Consider the following 12,765-nt stretch of genomic DNA (forward strand, 5'->3'; position numbering starts at 1 on the left):
ATACAGTATAGAAAAATAAACAGATTTTTTTTGTTTTTGTTTTTTCTTGTTTTTTTGCTGCGTGATAGATACGGCACAGTTACCCACGTGTAGGGCTATGACACCACAAGAGTTAAAACGAACAAGACAAATGGAAGTTGAGAAGCCTAATCATGGCGGTCGTACATGGGGGGGATATTTCAAAACTAGACCTATAACACAGCCGGGAAGGGTAACAGCTTCCTGAGCCTGATCACGGCGTTTGCACATAGTAAACCATGCAATGTCACACATATTACCTACTGCGGAGCGATACTCCATAAACACGTGTGTTACAAAACCTAACACCCCGCCGCCGCCGCCGCCGCCGCCGCCACCTGCTTATTGCTTGTTCTGGACGTCAGGAGGCTCACACAACCGGGTACAGCCAGATAAAGCCTTACTATATCTCGTACCCTTTTTAATTACAAAAAAAGAGGGAGAGAGAGAGAATATCTCATTGATTCCATGTATACGGTGATTACAGGTCGTATTACATGCAACTGCATTTTAGTGGAAATGCCCGCCGCCAGGAGAATGAATGACGGGCCCCGTGTGGCCTATAGCCTCCCCCTCCCTGCCCCCCTCCCCCCCGGTCTCACGGCTGCGGACTTATGTCACTGGTGTGATTTCTCTCGTCGTCCGAGGAGCAATCTGACGAGTTGTACAGGAAGTTATCGCCCTCGTCGTCGTCGTCGTCGCTGTCCCGGAAGTCTCGTATTCTGCCGCTTTTGGAGTCCGTTTTGCTGCGATAGTCCGATTGTTCGAGTCCGTCGGCTCTCTCTTGGCCGCCCTTGGCGCTCTTCTGTTTCTCGGCCTCCTGGGCGGCCTGCTCCTTGGCCTTCTTGCTCCTCTTCCACTTCATCCGCCTGTTCTGGAACCAGATCTTGACCTGAAATCGACAAAATCATTTGGTCCGCATTCAAACGCATCAGACGGGGGGGCCGCGCAAGGCGCAGGGGCCCCGTTCGTCAAGCGTCCGTTACGTACAAACGCGCGTTCTTGCGCACCCACACGGGCCACTGCAGGACCCGGCTAACCCCTGGATTTAGAAACCTAACGCTGACGTTTTTGCAGCCCTGAGTGACTGCTCGTTGCAAGAAGTAGACAGCGGCCATTAGAGGGAAGGAATCACCAATAACCAAGCGGCTTCGCTGCTGCTGCTGCCTGCCAGACAAACCTGAGAGGTAAACAGTTTCATGGGTGTGTAAGAAGGACGCGTTTGCACGTATACGAACCGGAGGCCAGTTATTCTCAATTGCCTTGACCGAGCGCGCAGCGTGTCGGACGCATGCGCGTCGCGACACATTAAAACGTCAAAAAGTGATCCCCCTTGAGAAGGCTGTGTGCGCGTGAGTCACCTGCGTCTCCGTCAGCATTAGGGACGTCGCCACTTCGAAGCGCTTCGGCCGCGACAGATACTTGTTCAGTTTGAACTGATGCTCGAGTTCCAGTAACTGCTGACTCGTGAACGCAGTCCTGGGTCTCCTGCATTTCCCGAGCAAGTTGGACTGCGCCTGAGCTGGAAAAAGGGAAAACAACACACCTTTCAATCACACATGCGGATAAACACGTGTGGAGCGTGCGCCCCGACACGTCTAAAATACGAGCGAGTCGCGTTCGGAGATCGCACGGGCCCGCGCGTGGACGACGGAACACCTCGTGAAACGCCGATAGAGACGCGTTGCGGGACGTCGCCGCTGATCTCGTCATCCAATCAATGACCGTCTCGCTCCCAAACGACGTGTGTTCAACCTCCTTTTCGTTACGTGGTAGAATTTCCCGCGTGCCAGCGCACGCGGGCCGAAGCGGCGATTATGTGTCTGGGAAAAAAGCTATTTGCCACTTGGTTTTTGAACAAATCTGTTAAAATGGCCAGAAACAAAAAAGGCAGTATGTGGTGAGCAAATAGTGTGTGGACTGCGGGTTTCACACCCCCCTGTCACTTTCCCACTGTCCATTATCTGTCCATTTTAGCTCCTCTCAGAAAAAAAAAACACCGTGGCACCGCTCTCAACGCGGCTTCGCTACAGTCGCGTTAAAAGACGTTTTTTACAGTCATTGCTACACCTGCTGATGGAGCCTATTTCCAAAATCTCCACCGCCGATATTGTTTTATTGGCCCAGGGCGAACAGACTTAACGATACAGGCTGCGGGCTACGCGGGGCAGCGCAAGTTAACAGAAAGTCGACTTACAGTTAAAATCCGACATTTTCGGGAGCATCATCCCGGCCGTGGAGACCCGCAGCCAGTGATCCAGCTGGAAGGTGCTCGCCGTTAGTTTGATGGACTCGCTGGGGTGGTGGTGATGGGACCCGTGCGGGTAGGAGTAAGACAGGGCAGGGTGTTGGCCAAGGGCAGCTGCAGAGTAAGTATACATAGGGTGGCCGTAGAGAGCCTGCGGGGGTATCCCCGCGGTGCTCTGCGGATGTAATCCAACCATGCCGTGGGGACTAGTCAAGAAACCCGGTTTAGGAATCAAGCCGCAGGAGGATATCCGCGGCGGCGACGGCGTCTCGTTGCGTAAGGACTCGGCGCCCGTGCTCAGCTCCGGGGCCGCCGCGCTCCCGGACGACGAGATCGAAGAGGAGGACAGAGAAGTCACCAGAGCCAGCGGGGAGGTCTGCACTTTGGGCGCGTCGACCGCCAAAAGCGCGTCGATGCGAAAGTTTTTGGATTTCTCCATTGGGCCGCTTGTTCCCCCGTTTTCAGCTGCTGCCGGGCGTGAGGCGGACGGAGCGGACGCGCTGGTCTGTCCCACCTCTGAGAAGTTATGATGTGGCCAGAATGGGAGCGGGGGGGGGGGGGACTCAGCCTGCACTCCGTCCCCGTTCCGTGAAGGCGATTGGTGCGTGCGTCTTGCAGGGGGGCCGTCTCAATTGGCTGCTTCACCACCATGACCCATCTGACCAAGATTAAATATCATGCTGTTAAACCTAACTGATCTGGGGGGGGGGGGCTTAAAAAAATAAAATCCCAAACCTTCTCTGATTTAAATAAATGACGGCAAAGGTATGACATATCGTTTTATTTATTAGGTCCCGTGGCTTTTTCACTGCCGTTCGCACCGTGCGGCGGTTCTCACGCGCGCGTACTTTTCGTTGTCTGTGCATCCAGTGCAGCGTACTGATGGCAACAAGTGCAACTGCATGGGACTGATGATGAAACTGCAGAAATATCGAATAAGACGCTGCGACCGACCCCAAAGCCTTCTTTGGCTTAATTTGTTGGAATATGGAGACATCTGATCTTTCAGAAGTGCAGACATTTATCAGCCCGACATTGCATAAGAGTTCCCACCTGCAGGGTTATTAGACTTTACCTGTAGACTAATGTCAGGAGCCTGGACAATACCAAGAATTACAAAATGGCCACTATGCAGGCAGTTCTAAAAATCACAAGCATCCTGTTAAACGATTTGTTTGTTTGTTTGTTTCCTGCCTGGTCCAACAGGACGCGTTAACCTGTCAGCACGTTGGCCTTCTACAGTAAGGCTGTGCAACCTCCCACAAAGTCAAATTAACCAGATTAATTAACCGCGCTGCAAATACACTTGCTGTTCCCAGTCATTAGCTATGTCATGGGCCATATTGTGTTTTGATGCAGCCTTTATCGGTTGGGACGTATTTTAACGATCATTTTAGCTTGAGGGTCCAGAACACACACACACACACACACACACACACACACACACACACACACACACACACACACACACACACACACACACACACACACACACACACACACACACACACACACACAAAACAAACAAAAACTCCGAGACTTGGTGGCTTATAGTCAATCCCTGGATCTTATATGTTCCACATACACCGAGGAAACATCATTTTGGGGCAGCCAGTTTTAAAACTGTAGCCCGCTTAACATAAAATAAGACAGATGTCACAATTAGCTTCGTTGTAGAGGGGTTGAGGTGGGCGGGTGGAGGGGGGGGCACCTGAAAGCCCGGAGTGTGATGAAGAGAGAGAGATGTAATAGGCCTGTGACTGTGGGTGGGGTGGGCGGTTGAGGTGGATGGGTGGGGTGGGTGGGGTTGGGGGGGGGCTTCGTTCTAATAAGCCACTTAAAGTTAATGGAAGAGGAGGTCAAAATGAGAATTATTGACACCCCGTTGCCCTTAACCTGTCCACCAATAAAGCTGATTAGTTTTTTGTCAATTCATCAGCTAACCGCGCGCTTACGGGCCCGCGCGGACGTTTATTTGCTCGAGGGAAATCAACAAGTCACCGGGTATAGTTTCCGGTAACGGATTACGATTTAATTGGGAACCTCGATGATCATGAGCGATTACAGAATGATAACTGAGAGATTGATGCGCACGGTGGTGGGATATATGGGCTTCTGGTAGGGTGGAAGCTTCCACAAAACAGGAGAGAGAGAGAGAGAGAGAGAGAGAGAGAGAGAGAGAGACAGACAGACAGACAGACAGACAGACAGACAGACAGACAGACAGACAGACAGAGACAGACAGAGAGAGAGAGAGAGAGACAGACAGAGAGAGAGAGACAGAGAGAGAGAGAGAGAGAGAGAGACAGACAGACAGACAGACAGACAGACAGACAGACAGACAGACAGACAGACAGAGAGAGAGAGAGAGAGAGAGAGAGAGAGAGAGAGAGAGAGAGAGAGAGAGACAGACAGACAGACAGACAGACAGACAGACAGACAGAGACAGACAGACAGACAGAGACAGAGAGAGAGACAGACAGGGGGACAGACAGACAGACAGACAGACAGACAGGGGGACAGAGTGCACGTACACAATGGAATTGTCATATTGTGAAGGGCTAAACTTAGCAGAGATGTGTCACGAGTCACAAAAACGGATTCTCCCCCTCTTTTTACATTTGGCTCCTCATAAATTTGGCCATCCTTCCGGATTATTAAAACACTTACCCACCTATGGCAGGGGCCCAGCCGTGCCACAGGCCTCCGCTGGGCTTTGTCCCTCCTGGTTTAATTTCATTAAGGGGGCGCATGAATATTTCTATTAAAGCGCCGGTGAAATATGGAGCCATTTAGTATTGGCCTGCACCAATCACCCAGATTTATTGTTCCTTCTCATCACATCTAGAAGAGGGAACATTAATAAGGCCCCCTCTAGATGGAAACGGACCCTAAAACCCCGGTCTTTCCTGAAAGCTGTTAATTTGCTCCGTAATTACATTCACAATTAACTAAAATACAAATCAAAGTGACAAATTGCGATAGTTTATATATTAATTACCCGCGGTAAATGTGTTCATTATGAAAAGGCAATTTAAAGGGACCCGCGCTGTCTCTTTTATTGCAATAAATACGTTCAGGGAAATTGGCACGAGCCCCCACCGCCATGGCGCTGCTTTAAAAAATTTAAAATTTAAAAAATATAAAATATATATATATATTAAAAAAAACCGTTTCGTCCGTTTAACGTGTTGAACAGGACATCCGTTACCTTCTGCCTATCAGACTTGAAGGGGGGGGGGGGACCTGTTTGTCTGGGCGGAACCACACCAGAGTCTCGGTACGCGTCACCGTCGCTGGTCAATTCGATCGGCCACGTGCCATCTGTACGCTTTGAATGGCGGGGAGCTACACTTGCGTATAACGCTGCGCGCGGTCCGTTTTTACTGATGGACCCATGTGTCAGCGCGTCGGGCTCGTGCTTTCAAAGGCTTCATCCGTGCACACGGATCAACTCAGCTCCCAGCAGCAGCAGCAGCAGCAGCCCATAAACGCGCTCGCCATCTATTTGTGTCGTCATCATCGTCCCTGTTATGGCAGATGTGATAGTAGAGTCGGCTGCAAGTAAGCCTCGATCGTATATATGGGCTCGTCCCGTGTAAACTGACGCAAGGCATTTATTTTATTTTTATTTTTGTCAAATATGTGGCAAATTGCTGAGGTTAATTTTCTGATGTCTCTTACAGCCTTCTCGAGGCCCCAAAACGTAAACAGAGTCAACCGGAGAATAAATAAGGGGAAAACAACAACAGAAGGAAAAACATGTTCTCTGGGTTTTTTTTTTCGAAACTTCATTGCAGGCCTGCAGCTTTCTGCTCATCCAGTTTGTGCAAAGTCTCCGTTTTTTGTCCCCCCCCCCCCCCCCGCCAGTTCAATCCAACATTTGTTCCACGTTGATGACTGACACGCATCTGGTTGCCATTGAAATTCGTACATTCTCTCCACCGAAGCTCTCCCTGACCGGAGAGACCTGAACGAGGAGTGGTTTGCCCTGAGCAACATGGCAGATTTCTTCCATCAGCATCTGTCGTCTGTCCTGCGGCTCTGCTGTCACGCGGACGGAGAGTTGCCCGGCAACGCGCCGCGAGCCGCCACCGCGCAGGCTTGGCCAGTGTTGCGCAAATTGCCCAGTCTGTAAATCATATTTCACGCCCTTTCAGCGACACTCGCAAGACGTCTGCAGGGGGTGAATGAAATGCATGCAAATAAACGAATAATGGCCGCAGAATGATAACGAAGAAAATACAATTTGACGAGTAATGCGTCATATTAGATATCGGAAACAACAGGCCGCACGTTGCTTTTATTCATTTGGTAAGAGACATGAAAATAAATTCATAATCGCGACGTGTAAAAATGAGTTTGTTTTAACACAACTCGCAGTTATTGGGTCTACGTCGTCTTTTAGCCATCTTTGCATATCCCAGGAACGTGTCGAAAGTGCAAAACTTTTCTCTGCATATTTCTGAGGGATAATTCATTGTAACACGGACGCTCTACGAAAAACATGGTCTAATATCTAATGCAACTTTTTTTTTAAATTTTCTAACCTTGTGTGAATCATCATCATCATCATCATCATCATCATTGTTCTCATTATTATTGTTATTGTTATTATTATTATTACTACTGCTGGGTGTTGTCGTGTAAAGCTGCGTATTGGAACAAATAAAAACGTTTTGACAAAATAAGTAGTCTGTATCTGGGAAGCTATTTTAAAAACATGGTCTCAAAGTAAATTAGATACATGTAGAAATCTTTACACTGCTTGCATTTTGGTGCCATATTGGTGCCATCAAGGCAAATACAACCTTAATGCACTCAAATCTTTTTTTATCCAGTTGCAACCGATGACAAATTTCCTATGAGATCATGCGGCAACTGTTTATTATAGTGTTCATTGTTGTTTTTGGCCAGACTAACCCTATTTCATATTCTATCAGACACTAAATTGTATTGATTTACTCCCTTTTAAAGAAATTTAATGGACTGTATTATGTAAAACACTATGCATATCTTCAGATTTTCAACACTGGATTCTGCCAGCCTAACCGACGTGATAGTGTAGAGTTGCAAACATGTTGTCTCATATCTTAGCTCGACTTAGCATGCATGCATGATTTAGCATGTCAGTTTACAGAATTTTTTTTTCTTTTTCTTTACTGGGCTCGTACCCCATGCCCTTTTCCTGTTGTTGAATTTTAACAGCAAATTCTAACTTGTAATAAATACAAAACGAAGGAAATTGTTATTGCAGCATTAATGCGAATTAATTCCTTTCTTGTAGTGTATTTCTATTTTTCCCCCAGCATATTCCAGTGCACACACAACCCAGCGGTGCTATTCCTTACCCTAATAATGAGCCAGAGGGAGGTGTCTATAGTATAGGAACAGGGCGCCTCGGGTGAAATGACTCCCATTACGAATGCTAGGGTGAGTAAGCCCCAAGACCTGCGAACTTTTGACTAGAGTCATAAATCAACTGGTGCCTTTAACTGGCGCGTCAGTCGAAGAAATTGGAGGAAAGCCTTTAATCGGTAGAATCGGTAGTTTATTGGGGGGAAAAAGTAGAATGGATAAATCCACAAGACATGCTCTATCTCACCGTGAAAACAAGAGATTGTTTTCAGGAGCGCCATCAATCCCCTGGCCGCAAATTGCTCGGGGGTTTCCTTTTACGGGGAGGGCCTAAAACGCTTGATTTTTGTTGACATGAATTTCGTCCAATCAGATTTCGGATTTAGCAGGAAGCGGATATCGCTAGGTGTTCTCTGAATTGTTGATTTCTAGTGGAGAAGAGGAAAAGAAGTCGCTTCTGTTTCACATTCTCCCTAGAGTGCGCGTGTTTTCTGCCATTTTTATTTCATTAGTGAAAGCTGAGCTGTAAGTAATCTTATTGAGATGTGCGTCTCAAATTTGTATCTTGTAAAACGGGAAATGTCAAAGAGGATATGCGGGTAGAAAGGCACCCCCCGTAAAGTTAGCCCGGTTCAGCGCTTGGACCTTAGTGAGCTAGCTGGAATGCTAACGTCAACAAAATCGTCTTACTCAAACATGTACGAACCAACAAGACTACACGTACGCCGACGAATCTGTTTTAATTTGGAATCGGCGCTGTTTCGCGGACCAGTCAGGCGCAAATAGCAGCGTTTAACAGCCTGACAGCTGCTGAGTCATTAGCTACCTAGCTAGCTTGGTGACTATTGTTGCTAGCGAGACGGAAGAGCCCAGCTAGCTGACCTGGGATGTCGGCTATCTATCGACCCAAATTAGCACAACACAGATTGAGATTTCATCAATGGTTTTTCCCGCATGGATGCGTTATTAAAATCGGTCAGGGGGTGTCCTTTTTCCTGAATGTGTACCTTGGCCGGCTTTATTGATCCGGCATTTGACAACAAGTAGCAAATCAAGCGTCATCACATTTATTTTGCCTTAAGCTTATCTCACAACGTCAGATGTGTTTCCTACGACCCAGCTATTGTTATAATGCATGCAGTCATCCGGATTCTCGGTCAACCACAGTTGTTTCGGATGTGCTTTAAAATATATTATGTGAACTTGAATTAGCACAGACTCCGTGTTTTCCAGATGTTAACAGGAGATAAGCTAGTCGTGTCTCGTTTTTTTTTGTTTCAGAGAGCATCAGCAACTTTTCAATAAAGACGCCATTCGATGGAAAAAATCTAACAATGTTCAGTTTTGAGGGAGATTTCAAAACAAGACCCAAGGTGTCACTTGGAGGAGCGAGTAAAAAGGTAGCTTTTATTTTATGCCATACAAATTAATGTACTATACAAACTGAGGGATAGATTTATAAAATCAACTAATAGACATGTGTTAACTGCTCAGTCAGTGTTATTGTATTAATATTTCGCATGTAACAACTTAGCATATACTGGTTCATTTCAGTGACAGTTGTTATTTAGTATTGGCTAAGCTTTTCAGGTTCCGTGTTGCCTTTCAGGAGGAAAAAGCATCTCTGCTTCACCGCACTCAAGAAGAAAGAAGAAAAAGAGAGGTATTGAGATCTATAGAATGCTTTTTCTGCAGATTTCGTATGAAAGCATGTTTTAAGGCATTTATGCCCATATGTGTGGAGGATCAGTTATTTTTGGATGAGTACAAAAATAGGACATTACTATTAAAGTATCTCTTTCTCCTTAGTACACTTTGTATTAGTTGTAGAATAGTTATGTTATTAGATTGTTTTATTCTTTGACTCTTTAAGTCTACACTGTTGCATTGTACTGAATTTGCTTGCTGCTGCAAACTACAATTTTTCTTCGAGTGATTGTTTGTTTATCTTATTGGGGGGAAAAACACTGAAAACAATGCTAATGACAAAAATTAGTCATGCAATATGTATTGTTAGTGTAATAAAGAACAAATATTGAATCTTGTTTCAGTTGACAAGATGAGATGCTGTTGTCCAATTGTGATTCGCTGGTCGAGCGAGAAGTTTCTCAATTCTTATCAAGTTTGTTCTTTGATTATTGTCAGGATGAAAGGAGAAGACTGAAGAATGCCATTGTCATTCAGTCTTACATTCGTGGGTACCAGGCCCGTAAACAGCAAGTAAGTCCACAAGCATTTACAAGTTGAGTTCTCACAGGCCTTGTGTAGGTATAATTTTCACTTTGTTTCCTCCGTTTTACAGTTATCCTCCCCTTCAGCCAAAATGCATGCCATTTACTTATCAAAAGGATTCCAAAGGTTTATTTGTCACATACACCACATATAAGTACAATGAGCAGTGAAATGCCTTTTTTGGTCTACTACTACTTTTGGCTGCTCCCGTTAGGGGCCGCCACAGCGGATCATCTGTTTCAATTTCTTCCTGTCTTCTGCATTTTCCTCTGTCACACCATCCACCTGCATGTCTTTCCTCACCACATCCATAAACCTCCTCTTTGGCCATCCTCTTTTCCTCTTCCCTGGTAGCTCCATATTCAGCATCCTTCTCCCAATATACCCAGCATCTCTCCTCCACACATGTCCAAGCCATCTCAATCTTGCCTCTCTTGCTTTGTCTCCAAACAGTCCCAACTTGAGCAGTCCCTCTAATATACTCATTCCTAATCCTGTCCTTCTTCATCACTCCCAGTGAAAATCTTAGCATCTTCAACTCTGTCGCCTCCTGTCTTTTCATCAGTGCCACTGTCTCCAAACCATATAACATAGCTGGTCTCACAGCCATCTTGTAAACATTCCCTTTAACTCTTGCTGGTCCCCTTCTGTCACAAATCACTCCTGACACTCTTCTCCCCCCACTCCACCCTGCCTGCACTCTCTTCTCACCTCTCCTGCACTCCCCGTTACTTTGGACAGTTGACCCCAAGTATTTAAACTCATGTGCCTTCGTATATGAAATGCCTTTTTTGGTAAACACCGAAATTGTGCAAGAGGAATACAAAGTAGAGCATTACTGATAAATATATATCTGTTATCGTCTTTCAATGTTGTATTTTGGAAATTGTGTAAACACAATTTACAAAATACATCCCAAGATGGATGTCTATCTTGGGATGTCCTCCCAAGATGGACAACATGCAATGAATGTCCATCTTGGGGGAGAGATCCCTCCTCTGTTGCTCTCCCTGAGGTATCAACCAATTTTTTTCTCCCTGTTAAAGGTTTTTTTTTTTTTACATTTTTTTAAGGAGTTGTCCCTTATCCAATGCGAAGTTCTAAGGACAGGATGCTGTGTTGCTGTAAAGCCCCCTGAGGCAAATTTGTAATTGGTGATATTGGGCTGTACAAATAAAATTGACTTGACTTGACTTCTTCTTTCGGCTGCTCCCGTTAGTGGTTGCCACAGCGGATCATCCGTTTCCATCTCTTCCTGTCTTCTGCGTCTTCCTCTGTCACACCAACCATCTGCATGTCCTCCCTTGCCACAGCCATAAACATCCTCTTTGGCCTTCCTCTATTCCTGTTGCTTGGCAGCTTCATCTTCAGCATCCTTCTCCCAATATACCCAGCATCTCTCCTCTCTCCTCATCTCTCCTTTCAAGCAATCTCAATCTCGCCTCTCTTGCTTTGTCTCCAAACGGTCCAACCTGAGCTGTCCCTTTAATATGCTCATTCCTAATCCTGTCCTTCTTTGTCACTTTAAATGAACATTTTAGCATCTTCAACTCTACCACCTCCAGCTCCGCCTCCTGTCTTGTTGTCAGTGCCACCGTCTCCAAAGCATACAACATAGCTGGTCTCACTACCATCTTGTAAACCTTTCCTTTCTGGTACGCTTTTGTCGCAAATCGCTCCTGATGCTCTTCTCTACCCACTCCACCCTGCCTGTACTCTTTTCTTCACCTCTCTTCCGCACTCCCAATTACTTGGAACAGTTGACCCCAAGTATTTAAACTCATCTACCTTTGCCACCTCTACTCCTTGCATCCTCACCATTTCATTGTCCTCCCTCTCGTTCATGCATATGTATTCCATCTTGCTCCTACTGACTTTCATTCCTCTTCTCTCCAGTGCATACCTCCACCTCTCCAGGCTCTCTTCAATCTGCTCCCTACTCTCACTACAGATCACAATGTCATTTGTGAGCATCATAGTCCACGGAGACTCCTGCCTGATCTGTCACCTGTCCATCACCATTGCAAACAAGATAGGGCTTAGAGCCGATCCTTGATGTAATCCCACTTCCACCTTGAACCCATGCGTCACTCCTACCACACACCTCACTACTGTCACACTGCCCTCATACATATCCTGCACCACTCTTACATATTTCTCTGCCACTCCCGACTTCCTCATACAATGCCACACCTCCTCTCTCGGCACCTTGTCATACGCTTTCTCTAAATCCAGACACAATGTAAAATTTTCTGACCTCTAAACATCTCCATCAACACTCTCAAAACAAACATCACATCTGTAGTGCTCTTTCGTGGCATGAAATCATACTGCTGCTCGCTAATCATCACCTCTCCTCTTAACCTAGCTTCCACTATTCTTTCTCATAACTTCATGCTGTGGCTGATCAACTTTATATCCCTGTAGTTACTACAGCGCTGCACATCATCCTTATTCTTGAAAATCGGCACCAGTACACTAATTCTCCACTCCTCAGGCATCCTCTTACTTTCAAGATTGTGTTAAGCAGTCTAGTTAAAAACTTCACTGCCGTCTCTCCTAAACATCTCTATGTCTCCACAGGTATGTCATCTGGACCAACTGTCTTTCCACTCATCCTCTTTATAGCTGCCTTCACTTCATCCTTGCTAGTCCATCACACGTCCTTATTCACCCATCGCATTTCCTTATTCACTATTCCCACATCATCCAACCTTCTCTCTCTCTCATTTTCTTCATTCATCAGCCCCTCAAAGTACTCTTTCCACCTTCTCAACACATTTTCCTTGTCAAGTTAGCTAGGGAAATTTGCTTCAGCTTCTGGCCAAACAGGGACTGTATGGCACAACTCAAACAGCAATCTTCTTTACTTTTCTTTTGTGTTTTATTGAACTGTTTTCAACTGTCAA

The 12,765-nt window shown here is 46.1% G+C and overlaps 2 protein-coding genes across 2 annotated transcripts in view; one reads left to right on the plus strand and one right to left on the minus strand.

The window, feature by feature from the left end:
* Positions 1-616: 616 nt before the first annotated feature.
* mnx1 (motor neuron and pancreas homeobox 1) lies at positions 617-2,705 on the minus strand. Its single transcript, XM_056299801.1, has 3 exons — positions 2,216-2,705; positions 1,380-1,540; positions 617-910 (listed from the first exon to the last, which is right to left on the minus strand). Exons 1-3 carry the CDS (start codon positions 2,703-2,705, stop codon positions 617-619), a joined length of 945 nt encoding a protein of 314 aa, XP_056155776.1.
* Positions 2,706-8,065: 5,360 nt separating this feature from the next.
* ube3c (ubiquitin protein ligase E3C) overlaps positions 8,066-12,765 on the plus strand; it is a 51,517-nt gene continuing 46,817 nt past the window's right edge. Inside the window, exons 1-4 of the mRNA XM_056299476.1 lie at positions 8,066-8,149; positions 8,906-9,024; positions 9,234-9,287; positions 9,770-9,844. Coding sequence (XP_056155451.1) covers positions 8,959-9,024; positions 9,234-9,287; positions 9,770-9,844 — 195 coding nt within the window. The 5' untranslated portion in view covers positions 8,066-8,149; positions 8,906-8,958. The remainder of the gene's footprint in view (positions 8,150-8,905; positions 9,025-9,233; positions 9,288-9,769; positions 9,845-12,765) is intronic.

The sequence above is a fragment of the Lampris incognitus genome, chromosome 19, assembly GCF_029633865.1.
Source record: "Lampris incognitus isolate fLamInc1 chromosome 19, fLamInc1.hap2, whole genome shotgun sequence".
NCBI classification, from domain to species: domain Eukaryota; kingdom Metazoa; phylum Chordata; class Actinopteri; order Lampriformes; family Lampridae; genus Lampris; species Lampris incognitus.